The 19954-nt window shown below is 42.8% G+C and overlaps 1 protein-coding gene across 1 annotated transcript in view; it reads right to left on the reverse strand.

Moving 5' to 3' along the window:
• Positions 1–4932: 4932 nt before the first annotated feature.
• The window catches only part of galns (galactosamine (N-acetyl)-6-sulfatase), a 47607-nt gene continuing 32585 nt past the window's right edge, over positions 4933–19954 (reverse strand). Inside the window, exons 13-14 of the mRNA XM_017459210.3 lie at positions 7076–7193; positions 4933–6088 (exon numbers count right to left, since the gene is read on the reverse strand). Coding sequence (XP_017314699.1) covers positions 6002–6088; positions 7076–7193 — 205 coding nt within the window. The 3' untranslated portion in view covers positions 4933–6001. The remainder of the gene's footprint in view (positions 6089–7075; positions 7194–19954) is intronic.

Raw genomic sequence — 19954 nt, forward strand, 5'->3', positions numbered from 1 at the left:
AAGAGCGAGCGGTTTAGGGCTGTGTTCCAATTGTTCTTACGTTCTGTAGCAGCTGTACTAGTGGCTTTTAGTACATTGTTGGAGTTACACCGATTTAAAACAGCAATAGTCTACAGCTAAACAAGTGTAACAAGTCATACTTTAATTTTTACTGGTCAGAATCTGTATTAAAGATATCTGGCATTTATTTATTGATTTTAACTAGACAGAATTATAGTTTTATTAGTGAGGATTGTATTTTTACATGTCAAGTCATACTGAAGCTATTTATAATTTAATTATGATTAGTCATAAATCACCATCGGCTCACATTTAATTTTTAGTAGTAAAAAAACTCATTGCAGGTCGCTGCAGTGCAGTTTTTATTAGTAGAACTTTGAATTGCATACGAAGTGCTGTGAAAAAGTATTTGCCCCCATCCTGATTTCTTCTGTTTCTGTGTATATCGCATACTAAATTGTTTCAGAAATTAAAACACAACATGTAAGATAAAACAAAGGCAACCTGAGTACACACAAAATACAGATTTTAAATGATAGTTATTTATTGAAGCAAAAAAAAAATGTTATCAAATACCAACTGGGCCTGTGTGAAAATGTATTTGCCCCTGTAGTTACCAATTCCCCAAATCTATGAAACTGCATTCATAAAGGGGTTCAGCTGGACTAGACACTTATATAGAACTTTTTCAACAGCATGAAGTTGGTTAAAAGATCTTACTGAGTAACACACTATGTCAAAATTGAAAGAAATTCCAGAAATGATGAGGAAGAAGGTGATTGAAATACATGAGTCTGGGAAGGGTTACAAAGCTGTTTCAAAGGCTCTGGGACTCCAAAGGAACACAGTGAGAGCCGTTATCTCCAAATGGAAAAACTCGGCACAGTACTGAACCTTCCCAGAAGGGGCCGACCTTCCAAAATTCCTCAGAGAGCACAGTGACAACTCATCCAGCAAGCCACAAACCCAGAACAACATTAAGGCTAATCTGAATTTTGCCAAAGCATGCCTTGATGATCTTCAAACCTTTTGGGAGAATGTTCTGTGGACTGATGAGTCGAAAGTGGAACTGTTTGGAAGACAGATGTCCCGTTACATCTGGCATAAACCAAACACAGAATTCCACAAAAAGAACATCATACCTACAGTGAAGCATGGTGGTGGTAGTGTCTTTAATTTATTTATTCATTTTCATATGGTTCATTTACATGTGATTCATTTACATGTGATTCATTTATGTATGAATCATTTACATGTGATTCATTTTCATGAGATTCATATTTAAGTGATATATTTTCATGTGATTCATTTACATATGATTCATTTACATGTGATTCATTTTCATGAGATTCATTTTCATGTGATTCATATTCAAGTGACACATTTACAGGTGATTCATTTACTAATTTGCTTCTCTTTAAATCCAGTTTTAGACTGTGATATTACAAAGGTCTTTCCAGATTATTACTTGCGACACTGTATGAGATAACCCCAGTAAAATTGCCTGAATTCTATAATATAATTTGTTTACCATGTTAGGTTTAAATCCTCTAAAAACAGATTCGCAGTTAAATAACATTACTCTGTTCCAATTCACATCCTTCAAAGCATTGGCATGTTCCGCTTACTCTCACAATCCTCCAAACGCCCACACACCCAAAGTCTCCATAAACAAATGAGACAGCAGTGTATCCTACAAAAACCGAACGTTGTCCACAATGTGAAAACAACTCGGAGAGTAAGCTGGATTAACCAACAAAATTACCAAGACTGATAAACAGTCTGCACACAATAATAAATATAATGTCCTTACCTTTTAAAGACTTGTAACAAACAATATAACAGTGTAGCACATAAAGCTGAGGAGATAACACTAATAAAATTAAATAAACAGAAACGCTAACCCAGTCAGAGCATCAAAACAGAGAAGCACATTAATACAGAAGTAGATTTTAAGAGGAGTGAGTCCACAAAATCTAGGTGGAGTAACGCAACGACAATATCTTCAATAAAAATCCGAATACTGTAGAGCTGGAAGGCCGAGTGCAAAAAATAAAAATAAAAGAAGAGCGAAAAAGACTCCGCTGTGTAGGTGATGCAGTTCACCCCGATGTCAAGAGTTTAACATAGTCTCCTGCTTCCTCCGCTGAAATACAGTCCTCCTGAACACCGTTATATGTAATGCGAAGCCGAGCTGGATGAAGTATTCCATAGCGAGCACCCTCAATACCACGAAGTTGACGCTGAATCTCATTAAACGCGGCCTGGGCCCGGGCTGTCTTGGCTGTATAGTCAGGGAAAACGGAGATGGTCAAATCCCTCACTTTAATCTGCTGGAGCTCTCTCGCACGGCGTAAAATGTCAACACAGTCACTGTGATGGTGGAATCTGCACACAATAGCTCGTGGTCGTTCACCAGGCTTGGGCTTCGGCTGAAGGGTCCGGTGGGACCGGTCCAAAACCGGCTCCTTCTCCAGACCAAACGCCTCCTTTAACAAGGCCGCTACAGCAGCAGTTGTACAGGTGTCGGCGCCCTCTGGAACTCCCACTATCCTAACGTTATTACGCCGTGACCTCGACTCCAAATCCTCACATTTATTCTCTAATTGAGTCACGGTCGCAGCGAGAGACTCGATAGTAGTCTTCATATGAACTATGTCATCGGTGCAACCGGAGAGCGCGTGCTCCATTTCCCCAACAGTACCTTTCAGTGTTGATATGGTAGCCTCGGTAACGACTTTATCACCAGCCGGCTGTGTTTTCACGGCCTGCAGGTCAAGCTGGATAGTAGATAGCGCACCCCGAGAGTCTCCTGGAGCTTCTGGAGCTCCTTTTTAAAAAATATCGGCGATGTCCTTCCTCAATAAAGCCAGCAACTCAAGCCTGAGTGCGGCGAAGTCAGGGTCACCGCTCGGTGACGCGGATACAGGGGGAGAAAGGGACTCGCTCACAGCGCGCACACTAGGTCTCAGTCGTGTCTGAATGCTACCACGGGTTTTCGTGTTCTTTCCAGACATTTTAACGTACCACAAAGTTAAAATTGCAAACAAGGAAACAGAGTAGAATAAGTCGAAATATATCGTATGACCGAAAAGCGCAAATTAATTACAATTTTAATCGAAATCAGCAGGAGCCTCCAACTTCGCGTCCTACTCCATCGGATTCCGAATCCATGGTGGTGGTAGTGTGATGGTCTGGGCAACGTACAATAATTAAGGGAAGCATGAATTCTGCTCTCTAACAGAAAATCTTAAAGGAGAATGTCTTTTCTTCAGTACATAAATTGAAACTCAAGCACAACTGGATTATGCAGCAAGACAACGATCCAAAGCATATTAGTAAATCCTAGTCCTAGAAGTAAGTGAAAGACTGATCTCCAGTTATCGCACGTGTTTGGTTGTAGTTATTGCTGCTAAAGGAGGCACAACCAGATTTCAATTTAAGGGGCAGGTAGTTTTTCACAATGGTGTTGGATAACTTTTTTTTTTCACCAATAAATGAAAAACAATCTAAAGATCTAAAACTACGTAGTATGAGGTATACACATACTGTGTATATCTTTATACATGCAAGCCCAAACCATGACACTACCAAACAGCCTACGTTTCGATTTCTGTCTGATAGCACCAAGTTTACAAGCTGTGATGAAACGTTTATATTTCTCAGTATTGCAGAACCCTGGTAGTTGGGTTTGGTTTGGAATTGATGCTAATTGTAATTAGAATGTAATTTTTTTACATTCTTAAAAATTTAGTATAAACATATGAGTTAAATATTGATTTTCCCAGACCATTTGAGGACACCATATGTACACAGAAACATTCACATACTCATTCACAGCTAGGGGCAATTTAGCCTAGCCAATCCATGTTTTGGGGAGAAGACAGGAAACCGAGATTAGCACTGGGAAAACACAAAACTCTACACAGACAGTATTGCAAGCCGAGGAGCAAACCAGGGACCTACACACCCTCCCACCAGCTATTGTAATTCGAATATAATTGTAGTCAAACTGTGCATTTTCTTAATAATTTACCAACACATCTGGGGTACATACAGTTAAAGATACATTTATATAGCGCTTTTCGAGAAACTCAAAGCACTTTAAATAGTATGGAGGGGGGAAATCTCAACCACCACTAGTCTGTAGAATACACCTGGATGATGTGACGGCAGCCGTAGTGCTCCAGAACGCCCACCACACACCAGCTATTAGTGGAGAGGAGTGATGCAGCCAATTCAGAGATGGAGGCCATGATCGAGAAGTCCCAATAGGGGAATTTCACCAGAACACCAGGGTTATACCCCTACTCTTTAACAAGGTGTCCCAGGATTTTTAACTACCACAGAGAGTCAGGACCTTGGTTTAATGTCTCATCAGAAAGACAGTGCTGTTTTTACAGTATAGCGTCCCCATACTGGGGCATTAGATCCCACACAGACCACAGGGTGAGCGCCCCCTGCTGGCCTCACTAATACCACTTCCAGCAGCAGCTATAGTTTTCCCCAGGAGATGTCCCATCTAGGTACTGGCCAGGCTTAACCCTGCTTAGACTCAATGGGAAACCAGGTGGGAACTGCAGGTTGATATGGCTCTGGGAATATTCCCAATAGTTTCATTATCACAAAATAACATCTACGTTAGCTAGCTAAACCATTAACCTCAGTCATTAGCTAGCTTATTTCTGACATCTATATTCCCAGTTGCCTGAACATCACTCCCACCACTTTACCCTCTTGGAAGGCAAGTGTACGTACTGTATTTGGTGTGCCATGTCAAAAGCACAAACTCGCAAGGTCCATTTACAATTTAAGGCCCTGGATTCCGCTCCACTTCGAAGCTGCTTTAGATTAAAACATCAGTGAGAGGAATTAAATGTGTGGGAGGTGGAGGAGACCATGAAATCACTCGAGTTTTTGCTTCACATTCCATTTCAACATGAGTAAAAAATATCCTTTATTCAGAAAATCATCTTCCATGAGCATGTTATCCTGCTCACGCTCACAGTGGATACAGAGTTTATCCTCATAGCACAGGGCTATATAACATGAACGTGTCCTAGAGAGGACGCCGGTCCGTCACAGGGCCGTACAGAACCAGTCCTACGGGTGATTCAAAGTAGCCAGTCCACCAACTGGAATGTGTTTGGGAAGTGGAAAGAAACCAGAGAACCCAGAAAACTCATGTATACATGAAAAGAACGTGCTTAACAGAGAGTAAACTGATTATTATATTAGTATTTACATAATTATTTCATTAAAATATGCTTTCTGTAGAAACTCGAGGAGTTTTTGTCAGGACCCTGTATCCGACTCAAAGACGACGCCATCTTCTCTAGCAATGTCTATCTTTTTTTTCCCCCTTTTATTTTTGGCTTATCATCAGCTACTGAGTCAGTCACGTTTCATTTTCCCACTGACAAATTAAAGTAATACTTGCTTAATCTACCCAAGCTTAACGTGTACATCACTTTAGGAGTTATGAGATAAACATTCTGAGATGCTCTGGATTAGTCAGGAGGTGCGTCATGGGATATCACTAAACGACAAACATGATCTGAACATTGTCTCAGCACAACTTTTACACTGAGAAATGCTGAAATATGGCTAAATCCTCATTTAATCAAAGATCGTGCCGGTAGGGAACACGATATCAAATTGAAACACACTCTTGAAAACAGGACGTTTTCACAGCCAAGTCACATGACAAAGCAGTAGAAATAAAACCGGTGAACGGCAGACCAGATAATCCTTTAACAAAGATGTAAAACTATCAATTCTAAACGTCTGCAGCACTGTATATTTCTATTGTGTTAAAATATCATAAGGAGAAAACTACCATAAAATTAGCAAACTTAACATAGTCAGAATCTTTAGATAAATACACACACACACGAAACTTTACAGTGCTTACGAGTTGTTGTTGTTTTTTTTTTTTTTTTATCTGGCCAGTAATGTCAGTTTATTCAGTCTTATTATATAAATATATTTATTGGATGCATCAGTGGGGCCAGTCACATTTTTGTGGATGAGATGGTGGTGGTTTGAGACACTTCCCCAACTTCTCACATCCTGGTGGAGCCCAGTTCTGTCAAAAAACAACAACAACAAAAAACATTTACAATAACATTATGCATCCTCTAGCAATGTTCCTTTTATTCCAAGGCCTGCTGTTTATTACGTGTAATATAAAATTGGACACTTGGGGGCACTGTTGCCACACCAGAGATGTGTGTGCAGCCGCTGCACTGCACCTCCTCTACATTAACCAAGTGTACCACATCTCAAAGGAAAAATTTCCCTTAGCTGCAGAACCGCAAACAGATTTTCTTTATTTACACTAAAATATGTAGAGAACTTCTACAACAACAACAACAACAAAGACAGAAATATGCAGCACTGGGGTGAAAGGTGAGAGAACAAAGAGCTTTAAAAAAATATATAAATAAAAAATAAGTCTAATTATCTAGCAGCTCTGTACAACAAATGAACTGCATTAAAATAAATAAAATAGCCTGAAAATGTTGACAGAGAATAATGTTAATAAGCAGAATAATGAACAGAAAAAAAAAAGTTTTAATATCTGAATCCCAACTTAGCACGGCATGTTTAATTAATGGGTAGAAAGGGAATATTCACACGAGGGTAAATCAACTCACAGTCCAATTGTTCTTCCTACAGGGTGTGTATTTCTCCTTCTGAGACAATACCCTGTGAGGAAGTACAATTAAAGCAGCCAAGTATTCGTTCTGATATAATTTAGAGGTCTTGTGATACGGAATGATTCTTAGCATTGTGCAAAAAGAACATATATCATTTTTAAAGAGTGAGCTGAGAGATTTATAGACAGAGAGGCCATGCCTGCTTCATTTGGATGTATGTAAATGAGAGTACACTAATAATTAAGTAATAACAATTTTTTTTTAAAAAAAACCCAACTTTTTCAGGTTAGTGAAGCTGAACGCGTTTAGAAAGAAAGTCTGGCAGGTCGTTAGGAATAAAGGGACAGAAAATGAGTCAAAGGTGAAGCAGGGAGGAGAATATTAAACGCCCTGATAAAAGGGGCTCGTCTCACCATCACCGCCAGATCACACATGTCCAACTGTGGCTCTCCAGGCACGAGCGTCACCTTATGCTGCTCCACTACGGTATTGATCCATCTCTGAACTTGCAGATATTCCTCTGACAGGACACTGAGAGAGAGAGAGAGAGAGAGAGAGAGAGAGAGAGATATGAACGTGGGGGAGGGAAAGCAAGAAATGTACCTTGCAGCGTGAACAAAACCAATCATACACACGCCTAAGCGGGGCAATCACACCGAGCCATCAATTCGTCCACGCTCACATATACACAATTACACGCACACACACAAAGAGGCCCTCTGAAAAGAGCTGGGCTCTTCAGTAAAGTCAAGGACACTCAAGCTATTGCTTCCACCTCCCTCCCACACACACACACACACACACACACACACACACACACACACACACACACACCAGTAAACGGTTATATACTCGAGATGAACAGGAGTCAGGCATGGCAGCACACACACAAAGCAGAGGACAGAAAGGGTCAATGAAATGCCTGAGGAGCAAACATACACCATTAGTGCTACACTAAACCGTGTGATACAAATCAAGCCAAGAAAATACCACAACACAATATCATTTCATTATTATTTATTTGACCAAAGTAATATTTGTCACAGTTATGTAGCTTGTTTTACGTAAAAATCTCCCTTTGTGAACTGATCTTCACATGTCCTCCGACACACACTTACACCGGTGCTTGAAAGTTTGTGAATTTTAGAATTTTCTACATTTCTGCATAAATGTGATCTAAACCATCATCAGAATTTCACACAAGTCCTAAAAGGAGATAAAGAGAACCCAATTAAACAAATGAGACATCTGTGAGTGGTGAAAGTATGTGAACCTTTGCTTTCAGTATCTGGTGTGACCCCCTTGTGCAGCAATAACTGCGACTAATCTATTCCGGTAACTGTTGATCAGTCCTGCACATCGGCTTGGAGGAATTTCAGCCCGTTCCTCAGTACAGAACAGCTTCAACTCTGGGATGTTGGTGGGTTTCCTCACATGAACTGCTTGCTTCAGGTCCTTCCACAGCATTTCTACTGGATTAAGGTCTGGACTTTGACTCGGCCGTTCCAAAACATCAACTTTATTCTTCTTCAACCATTCTTTGGTAGAACGACTCGTGTGCTTAGGGTCGTTGTCTTGCTGCATGCCAAAATCTGATGATGTTTTAGGTCATATTCATGCAGATATATAGAAACTTCTAAAAGGGTTCACAAACTATGGCTACTAGTACAGAATTAAAAATTCGGCCACAGAAAAGTGTGACATAAAATCCCTGAAATGAAACTACTTAATGTCACTTTTTGGACACACTTTGAACGCACATGTGGAGTGAATTTCATTACAGACCTATTTCTCTGTCAGGGAATGCATGAAAGGTGAATTCTAACTTTTGATTATGTAAACACGACACAAAATATGTATGTAAATAGTAAAACTTGTTAGAAAATGGAAATTAAAAACGGAGCAAAGTTATCAGCAGCGAAACCATTGTTGTGTGTAAAAACAGCATCTGTTTTAATTTAGGAAAAATACTGCTTCTTCCTGATCGTCTAATTCACAAAACTCGAGGTTGATGGGATATGAAATTCTAATGTTCGATCTTTCTGTCTGTAGCGTTATGGACTTATAAATATTCATATTCATCCATCCATCTTCTATACCGCTTATCCTTTTCAGGGTCACGGGAAGCCCGGAGCCTATCCCAGGGAGCATCGGGCACAAGGGCACACCCTGGACAGGGTGCCAATCCATCGCAGGGCACAATTATTCATATTCATTCAAATAATAAATAAAATAATGTATATTTTATATATTGATTGTTAGTTTATTCAGTTAGCCTTGAGCCTGGGAACTTGAAGGGACTGTGTAAAAATATTTAATGCAATATTTTAGTTAAACTCCTGTCCTCATCTCAAAACTACACTGACTTTCATTTTATACTCACTGAATGTGAGATGGGCTCCTTAATGCGACACACACACACACACACACACACACACTACAACGGGACCCCCTTTGCACTCTGAGAATTGCTGTCCTCAATAAGACCTGTAGAGTAAATGTAGGCCTCTTCGGGCCATGTGTGTGTGAGAGAGAGAACCAAACACACACACACACCACAGCAATTACGCCCTTAATACACTGGCAGGCCGCACCTGTGTCAGCGCCAGTTTCTGATTGGCCCCCAGGGAGTTTGTGTGCGTGTGCGCGGGGTGAAGGGTCAATTAGCGTAATAACCCCAGGCTCAGTCCGAATCACACCTTCACTCTCAGTGCTCCAGCTCTCCCCAAGGGAGCACAGCCTTCCACCACACACTAACACCTGCTCCTCTATGGCCTCCTCGAGAGACGCCCCATTCTAGCCTTAACTGATAATGATGAGTCGGCTTATTGCGCTAAAGATAGAAGTCCCGAGACTCGACCATAGCTTGGGTATTAAAGGGGACTAGATTCGGTGGAACATCAAGACATGTAGCACTAGCATTTGATGTCACACAAACATACATGATTGGCTTTGACTTTAGCAGACAACAGACTGACGGTATATTACAGAACTCAACAATAAAACATGTAGCTAACAATAGCTTATACTAAACAGAAAGCTAATATTCTTATACGAGTGTTAAGTCATTTGCTCAGGGCAAACGTTTATCTCCTACATTCTGTGCAAAGTGGACATGTTCTAGTATGTTATTAGAGGACACATTTTAGTGAACTAAAGGTAATATTTCTACCTTGGTACTCTAGGAAATGGATAAATTCATAAATTCAGATATAAAGACAGCATTATCAAAACTGAAGAAGAAGGACAAAAGAAGGAGGAAGACAAGAAGAAGAAGAAGAAGAAGAAGGAGGACAAAAATAGGAAGAAGGAGGAGGACAAAAAGAAGGAAGAGGAGGACAAAAAGAAGAAGGAGGACAAAAATAAGAGGAAGAAGAAGGACAAAAAGAAGAACAAAAATAAGGACAAAAAGTAGAAGAAGAAGAAGGACAAAAAGAAGAACAAGGACAAAAAGAAGAAGAAGAAGAAGGACAAAAAGAAGAAGGACAAAAAGAAGAACAAGGACAAAAAGAAGAAGAAGAAGAAGGACAAAAAGAAGAAGGACAAAAAGAAGAACAAGGACAAAAAGAAGAAGAAGAAGAAGGACAAAAAGAAGAAGAAGAAGAAGGACAAAAAGAAGAAGGACAAAAAGAAGAAGAAGGACAAAAAGAAGAAGGACAAAAAGAAGAAGAAGGACAAAAAGAAGAAGAAAAAGGACAAAAATAAGGAACAAGAAGAAGGATAAAAAAAGAAGAAGGACAAAAAGAAGAAGAAGAAAAAGAAAAAGGACAAAAAGAAGAAGAAAAAGGACAAAAATAAGGAACAAGAAGAAGGATAAAAAAAGAAGGACAAAAAGAAGAAGAAGAAGAAGAAGGACAAAAAGAAGAAGAACGACAAAAAGAAGAAGGACAAAAAGAAGAACAAAAAAAGAAGAAGAAAAAGAAGGAGAAAAAGAAGAAGAAGAAGAAGGAAGAAGAAGAAGAAGGACAAAAAGAAGAACAAAAAAAGAAGAAGAAAAAGAAGGAGAAGAAGAAGAAGGACAAAAAGAAGAAGAAGAAGAAGAAGAAGAAGGACAAAAAGAAGAACAAAAGAAGAAGAAGAAGAAGAAGGACAAAAAGAAGAAGAAGAAGGAAATGAAGAGGAAGGACAAAAAGAAGACAACGACAGTAGTGGAAGAAGAGAAGAAGAAGGATGAGGACAAGTTTTATTTCTTTATTTTGACCAGGCGATTTTTTGATTTAGTTTGGCTTGAACTTGCAGTGAAACACTGCGCTCTGACAGAAGCACGTGGAGCAGCGTCCTTGTTTCCATCCCGTTACTCCCTCCAGGACGGTTTGAGCATTTGGTCACCTCATCAATTAGAAAGATGGAAAAGTGGAATCAGGCTCGATGAAGCGTTCGGTTGACGGTACACTCGAAGTCAGATAGTTTGCTAACAATGCGTCTGTTTTGGTGCAGTGCGTCTTATACCTTAAACTCAGAACCCGTAAGCACTGAATCAATAATTAACACCGGTATATTTATTTACGCCAAGCGTCCAGATGAACAAAAAAAAAAAAGTGCTCTGTCAGCACAGTTCGTTAGCATCGTACAAGCCAACAGTTTCCCCTCCGCAACCGCAGTGGCATAAATTATAATAACACCGCATGCAAATGCAGGCCTTTGATTTATAATGCATGACACCCAAGGGGCAGGGGTATTGCTCAGGTGTCACCACACTGATTAGTGATTCACAACCCCTCTGCTTCCAACACACACACACACACACACACACACACACACACACACCTTCCAAATACACTACTGTAAAAGGAGACCATTAAAAAGAAGTCCTCACATAAACAAAATGCAAACTTACACAACAGAATGGACAAATAAAGGAAACCTGCCTCTCTCTCATGCGTACACACACATACACACACCACACACACACATACACACACGAAGAAAAGGGAATTGAGCTCAAGAGACAATCAAATACCTCTGCCCTTTCTCTCTGTGTGGAAATTGAGCAATTCAGTCGAGACTATTGATTGGAGACCGAAACGCTCATGGGAAGCAGATGAGGCCTGAGCTGCTGGCAACATTAGCCTCAGGGTTTACGTTTTCAATGCAGGACGACAGGGCCACTGAGTGTGTGCAGCAGTGGGTGGGGAAGACAGGGACTGCATCCAGGGACAGATTTCACCAGTCAATTGTCCTAGTTAGTGTGTGTTTTCCCTGCCAGTGCAGTGTTAACACTCTCAATCATCATTCACTTCCACAAAAGGCGATATGATACTTAAACTATAGTTTAAGATGACTGAATGTTTGATCATATTAGATTTTGTTTACAATAAAACTTCTCAAGAAAAACACTTAAAGCTGAAAACATAGATAAATCATTAACAAAAACAATTCAGTGTTCGCTGAAGTAACTCAGCAGTAATGGCCTGCGTTGGATGAAGCTGGTGTCCATAATGATTGTATCAGTGCCTGTGTTGAGGCAGACTGTATTGGGAGATGATGTACTGAAATGTTTTGTGTCGGGATGTTGTGCAGTGTTGAACTGTGTCGGGATGTTGTGCAGTGTTGAACTGTGTCGGGATGTGCAGTGTTGAACTGTGTCGGGATGTTGTGCGGTGTTGAACTGTGTCGGGATGTTGTGCGGTGTTGAACTGTGTCGGGATGTTGTGCAGTGTTGAACTGTGTCGGGATGTTGTGCGGTGTTGAACTGTGTCGGGATGTTGTGCGGTGTTGAACTGTGTCGGGATGTTGTGCAGTGTTGAACTGTGTCGGGATGTTGTGCAGTGTTGAACTGTGTCGGGATGTTGTGCGGTGTTGAACTGTGTCGGGATGTGCAGTGTTGAACTGTGTCGGGATGTTGTGCGGTGTTGAACTGTGTCGGGATGTTGTGCGGTGTTGATCTGTGTCGGGATGTTGTGCGGTGTTGATCTGTGTCGGGATGTTGTGCGGTGTTGAACTGTGTCGGGATGTTGTGCGGTGTTGAACTGTGTCGGGATGTTGTGCGGTGTTGAACTGTGTTGAGATGTTGTGCGGTGTTGAACTGTGTCGGGATGTTGTGCAGTGTTGAACTGTGTCGGGATGTGCAGTGTTGAACTGTGTCGGGATGTTGTGCGGTGTTGATCTGTGTCGGGATGTTGTGCGGTGTTGAACTGTGTCGGGATGTTGTGCAGTGTTGAACTGTGTCGGGATGTTGTGCGGTGTTGAACTGTGTCGGGATGTTGTGCGGTGTTGAACTGTGTCGGGATGTTGTGCGGTGTTGAACTGTGTCGGGATGTTGTGCGGTGTTGATCTGTGTCGGGATGTGCAGTGTTGAACTGTGTCGAGATGTTGTGCGGTGTTGAACTGTGTCGGGATGTTGTGCGGTGTTGAACTGTGTCGGGATGTTGTGCGGTGTTGAACTGTGTCGGGATGTTGTGCGGTGTTGAACTGTGTCGGGATGTTGTGCGGTGTTGAACTGTGTCGGGATGTTGTGCGGTGTTGAACTGTGTCGGGATGTTGTGCGGTGTTGAACTGTGTCGGGATGTTGTGCGGTGTTGAACTGTGTCGGGATGTTGTGCGGTGTTGAACTGTGTCGGGATGTTGTGCGGTGTTGAACTGTGTCGGGATGTTGTGCGGTGTTGAACTGTGTCGGGATGTTGTGCGGTGTTGAACTGTGTCGGGATGTTGTCCGGTGTTGAACTGTGTCGGGATGTGCAGTGTTGAACTGTGTCGGGATGTTGTGCAGTGTTGAACTGTGTCGAACTGTGTCGGGATGTTGTGCAGTGTTGAACTGTGTCGAGATGTTGTGCGGTGTTGAACTGTGTCGGGATGTTGTGCGGTGTTGAACTGTGTCGGGATGTTGTGCGGTGTTGAACTGTGTCGGGATGTTGTGCGGTGTTGAACTGTGTCGGGATGTTGTGCAGTGTTGAACTGTGTCGAACTGTGTCGGGATGTTGTGCGGTGTTGAACTGTGTCGAGATGTTGTGCGGTGTTGAACTGTGTCGGGATGTTGTGCGGTGTTGAACTGTGTCGGGATGTTGTGCGGTGTTGAACTGTGTCGGGATGTTGTGCGGTGTTGAACTGTGTCGGGATGTTGTGCGGTGTTGAACTGTGTCGGGATGTTGTGCGGTGTTGAACTGTGTCGGGATGTTGTGCGGTGTTGAACTGTGTCGGGATGTTGTGCGGTGTTGAACTGTGTCGGGATGTTGTGCGGTGTTGAACTGTGTCGGGATGTGCAGTGTTGAACTGTGTCGGGATGTTGTGCAGTGTTGAACTGTGTCGAGATGTTGTGCGGTGTTGAACTGTGTCGGGATGTTGTGCGGTGTTGAACTGTGTCGGGATGTTGTGCGGTGTTGAACTGTGTCGGGATGTTGTGCAGTGTTGAACTGTGTCGGGATGTTGTGCAGTGTTGAACTGTGTCGAACTGTGTCGGGATGTTGTGCGGTGTTGAACTGTGTCGAGATGTTGTGCGGTGTTGAACTGTGTCGGGATGTGCAGTGTTGAACTGTGTCGAGATGTTGTGCGGTGTTGAACTGTGTCGGGATGTTGTGCGGTGTTGAACTGTGTCGGGATGTTGTGCAGTGTTGAACTGTGTCGAACTGTGTCGGGATGTTGTGCGGTGTTGAACTGTGTCGGGATGTTGTGCAGTGTTGAACTGTGTCGAACTGTGTCGGGATGTTGTGCGGTGTTGAACTGTGTCGAGATGTTGTGCGGTGTTGAACTGTGTCGGGATGTGCAGTGTTGAACTGTGTCGAGATGTTGTGCGGTGTTGAACTGTGTCGGGATGTTGTGCGGTGTTGAACTGTGTCGGGATGTTGTGCGGTGTTGAACTGTGTCGGGATGTTGTGCGGTGTTGAACTGTGTCGAGATGTTGTGCGGTGTTGAACTGTGTCGGGATGTTGTGCGGTGTTGAACTGTGTCGAGATGTTGTGCGGTGTTGAACTGTGTCGGGATGTTGTGCGGTGTTGAACTGTGTCGAGATGTTGTGCGGTGTTGAACTGTGTCGGGATGTTGTGCGGTGTTGAACTGTGTCGGGATGTTGTGCGGTGTTGAACTGTGTCGGGATGTTGTGCGGTGTTGAACTGTGTCGGGATGTTGTGCGGTGTTGAACTGTGTCGGGATGTTGTGCGGTGTTGAACTGTGTCGGGATGTGCAGTGTTGAACTGTGTCGGGATGTTGTGCGGTGTTGAACTGTGTCGAGATGTTGTGCGGTGTTGAACTGTGTCGGGATGTTGTGCGGTGTTGAACTGTGTCGGGATGTTGTGCGGTGTTGAACTGTGTCGGGATGTTGTGCAGTGTTGAACTGTGTCGGGATGTTGTGCAGTGTTGAACTGTGTCGAACTGTGTCGGGATGTTGTGCGGTGTTGAACTGTGTCGAGATGTTGTGCGGTGTTGAACTGTGTCGGGATGTGCAGTGTTGAACTGTGTCGAGATGTTGTGCGGTGTTGAACTGTGTCGGGATGTTGTGCGGTGTTGAACTGTGTCGGGATGTTGTGCGGTGTTGAACTGTGTCGGGATGTTGTGCGGTGTTGAACTGTGTCGGGATGTTGTGCGGTGTTGAACTGTGTCGGGATGTTGTGCGGTGTTGAACTGTGTCGGGATGTTGTGCGGTGTTGAACTGTGTCGGGATGTTGTCCGGTGTTGAACTGTGTCGGGATGTGCAGTGTTGAACTGTGTCGGGATGTTGTGCAGTGTTGAACTGTGTCGAACTGTGTCGGGATGTTGTGCAGTGTTGAACTGTGTCGAGATGTTGTGCGGTGTTGAACTGTGTCGGGATGTTGTGCGGTGTTGAACTGTGTCGGGATGTTGTGCGGTGTTGAACTGTGTCGGGATGTTGTGCGGTGTTGAACTGTGTCGGGATGTTGTGCAGTGTTGAACTGTGTCGAACTGTGTCGGGATGTTGTGCGGTGTTGAACTGTGTCGAGATGTTGTGCGGTGTTGAACTGTGTCGGGATGTTGTGCGGTGTTGAACTGTGTCGGGATGTTGTGCGGTGTTGAACTGTGTCGGGATGTTGTGCGGTGTTGAACTGTGTCGGGATGTTGTGCGGTGTTGAACTGTGTCGGGATGTTGTGCGGTGTTGAACTGTGTCGGGATGTTGTGCGGTGTTGAACTGTGTCGGGATGTTGTGCGGTGTTGAACTGTGTCGGGATGTTGTGCGGTGTTGATCTGTGTCGGGATGTTGTGCGGTGTTGAACTGTGTCGGGATGTTGTGCGGTGTTGAACTGTGTCGGGATGTTGTGCGGTGTTGATCTGTGTCGGGATGTGCAGTGTTGAACTGTGTCGGGATGTTGTGCGGTGTTGATCTGTGTCGGGATGTGCAGTGTTGAACTGTGTCGGGATGTAGTGCAGTTTTGAACTGTGTCGGGATGTTGTGCGGTGTTGAACTGTGTCGGGATGTTGTGCGGTGTTGAACTGTGTCGGGATGTTGTGCGGTGTTGAACTGTGTCGGGATGTTGTGCAGTGTTGAACTGTGTCGGGATGTTGTGCGGTGTTGAACTGTGTTGGGTTGGTGTGAAGTGTTTCCCACATGAGCTGAGCTATGACTGTGTTGGGTTATGATGTATTGAGACGTGCTATATTGAGATGATTTGTACTTCTTTAGAAAATGCTGTGTTGGACTGTGCTCACTGTGTTGTATTGTGTTAGAATGTTGTGTGTTGTGCAGTGCCACACTCGACAGCACCATGTTACGATGCCCTAAGATTTAGTCTGCTACATGCTGAGGTGTGCTATAGGTTGTCGGGACGTGCTGTACTAAATTGTGTTGGTCAGGGCTGTGTTAGGATGTGATATTTACATTTACTCATTTAGCAGATGCTTTTATCCAAAGCGACTTACAAATGAGGAAATACAAGCAAAGCGATATATCAAGCGGAGAACAATACAAGAAGTGCTACTGTACAAGATTTATAATTAAGTTCTAGAGAAGCAAAGTGTGCAGAGTAGAGGTGTAAGAGCCTGAGTAGGTGTTTTTTTAAAAATTTTTTATTTTAAAAGATAATGTGTCGTTATTTTAGGGGTTAGTTATGTTTTTTGAAGATGGTGACAGATTCTGTGGTCCGGATTGAGGTTGGAAGTTCATTCCACCACTGAGGGACAGTTAGTGTGAAGGTTCTGGAAAGGGACCTTGTGTAGGGACTACCAGGCATCGGTCATTAATTGATCGCAGACTGCGTGAGGGAACGTAAACCTTCAGGAGAGAGTTGAGGTAGGGGGGTGCTGTTCCAGACAAGGTCTTGTACGTGAGCATCAAGGCCTTGAATATGATGCGGGCGGGTACAGGAAGCCAGTGGAGGGAGATGAAGAGGGGTGTGACATGGGTTCTCTTGGGCTGGTTGAAGACGAGGCGGGAGGCCCGAGAGTAGTGCAGAGCAGTAGTCCAGTTTTGAGATAACAAGAGTCTGGACTAGTATCTGTGTAGCCTGTTCGGTGAGATAGGGTCTGTTATTGGGGTGGCCCAAACTGTGTTGATCCATGTTGTGTTGAAGCAATGGTGTTTTGAATTGAATTGGTCAGTTCAGTCTGAGCTGTGTTGGGTTGTGCTGTGTTAAACTATGTTGGCCTGTTCTAAATCACGTTGGTCTGAGCTGTGTTTGAATGTCTTGCATTAAATTATGCTTATCTGAGCTGTGTTACATTGTGTTGGTCTGTGTTGTGTTGGGTTGTGCTGTGCTGTGTTGGGAAGGATTGGAGGTGTGTGTGTTCAGTCAGGCTCTACATCATCTTAAGTGGCTCTTTAGGTAAAGACTGAGATTAATGAACACTGAGAGGCTGGCGAGAAGGTGGGGGAGAGAGAGTCAAAAGCAGCACACAGGCACTTCCAACACACACACACACACACACACACACACACAAACAAACAAACAAAAACCACCCACCCACACACACACACGCACGCACGCACACACACACGCAGCAAGTCAAGGGTTAAACTGTGACACTAGACGAACACCTTCTGAAAGCCAAATAAATTCTACAGCGTTCCACACAGCTATTGATTTCTTTGTAGAATCTCTTTTCTCCCCCTTACTCGAGTCCAGTGGAGCAAAAAAGGATGGAGAGATCAAAAACAACATTAATGTTTAATTATTCCATCTCGCTTTGAGAGAGGGCAGAAATCAGGGGTGGGGTGGGGGGTGGAAAAGAAAAAAGGAGGGGAGGAGGAGAAGGAGAAGCAGCACAGAGAAGAGACGATACAGAGAGAGAGAGAGAGAGAGAGAGAGAGAGAGAGAGAGAGAGAGAGGGGGAGAGTGTGTTGTCGGTATGAGATTCCTTTACAAGATAAAAGGAGAGTTGTATGTAGGAGAATGAGAAAGAGAGAGAGCACCACAGAGGACAGACTTTTTAAAAAAAGATTGTGTGTGTGTGTGTGTGTGTGTGTGTGTGTGATGAAGTGAGTGAGACAGATAGAAAGAGAGGCAGGCCATGGGGATTTCAATAGCCTGAGGGCCAAAAGGCTAATCCAACTGACAACAAGCAAATAAAGGCAAATAAAGGTAGATCGAGCTGGCGCTGTCAATAAACACACAGAGCTGGGGTGGAAGATCGAGCGCAAACCCTTCTGCTCTCTTCTCCACATCATCACAGCCAAAAATTTCTTTCTTTTTTTTTTTTTTTTTTAAGCTGAAATAACATATTATTATGACCCCTCATATTATTTGAAAACCATTTAGCATTCAACACTCATGTTTCTGCAGCCATTACCACAGGAGTGCCCATTAATCAGTGCCTCCTTCCGGCTTCCAGAGCCACCATGACAATTTGTCTTAGAATTTTATCCAGCAGCTCATGCACATGCAGATAATGATCTTTTAAGGTGCTGTTTGCAATCACAAAAAGAGCCGTTTAATCAGCCTCCCTCGGAGCGTGCAGATCAATCTGGATCAGTATCGATTGGACGGATTCAGACTCGCACTCCTCCTCCTCCTCCTCCTCTCCTTTCAGCATCCGGCACTGAGCCGAGGCAGACAAACAAGTCAGAGAGTGCTGGGATACCAACGACCTCCATCATCGTTACTGTCAGCACGTCTTAGATAAGATGCTGAAAGATGCTCAGAGAGCTGAAGGCCAGTGTCTACTCTATAGTAGGTTCAAAAATTACACTACAGTACTGGTTATCCTCATCTAAATTAATAAAGCTATATCTATAACCATAGAAGATTCACCACAATTTCACCAAAAAAAATTTTTTTTTCAGATTTTTTAAAATTCATCAAAAAGAAACTATGCATCAACATTTGCAGAAGAAGGTTATTACTTTTTAAAATAGTTTGCTGCAGAGGTTGTGTTTCCTTCTTTTCACATATTAAATAAATAAATAAATCAATAAATAAATCAATCAATAATATGACTGGTCAGGGGTGCCCAAACTTTTCATACAACTGTGTGTACAATTTCCAACCTTCATGAATCCCAACAAACTTAGAATTGTGCATACACACACAACTTTTATATTCCATCCAGTTGCCTTGCCTCAATACCATAAGCTCTCATTAAAACACATTTTGTTTATTCATGATCTAATATGCTTAGAAAACAGACCAATTCTCATTACACTCATTCGAGAAATCGCAGTGGAACCCATGCGTAAAGTGATAAGAGGAACGTCGCAGGACGTAAATATTCAAATACACTACTATAAGATTAAAATTATGCGTGCTGAGAGTGTTGTGCGTCACAGAGCATTTACACGTTGATGGAGCGATCGTTTCTGTTAACTTTTAACTTAATGAAAGTTCCTTCTCAAACAGAAGGAATGTTGTTTAATCGATTACACCATTTTCATTTGTTTGCAGCTTGGGTAAAAGCAATCAGTGAAACGGCCTTCTGAAGTTTGCTTGTTTACTGCGAGCTGGTATGACAGGCTTCATGGGAGACTAGTCAGCCAGTTGGCAAATACCCCGCAGTTATACCTTCACATATTGTATTTCTTCACAAATGCTTTGTGACTTACAATTGAGACAGGATGCAATCTATGGGAAAATACCATCGCTGGCTCCAATTAAGAACACAATTCCAAGAGGACATCCCTCCAGAATTTAAAAAAAAAAAAAAAAAAGGGTTCGTAAGCTGGTCATCATGAGCTAAAATCTTTAAAAACCTACTTAGCCTGCAATCGTTAATGCCCTATTAAGTCCAATGCCAGTTGTTCTACATCACCAATGTACCATATAACCTGAAACACATCCATTGCTATACTGAAAAGGGCTTCATGCGCACTGACAAGAAATTCCATCTGGGTGTTGAATGACTTTGATAAGAGTACTGAATTTGAATAGTATGAATTTGATAATATTCAGTTCATGTTCTGTTCACTGGAGCCACTGAA

Source organism: Ictalurus punctatus, chromosome 27 (assembly GCF_001660625.3).
Source record: "Ictalurus punctatus breed USDA103 chromosome 27, Coco_2.0, whole genome shotgun sequence".
NCBI classification, from domain to species: domain Eukaryota; kingdom Metazoa; phylum Chordata; class Actinopteri; order Siluriformes; family Ictaluridae; genus Ictalurus; species Ictalurus punctatus.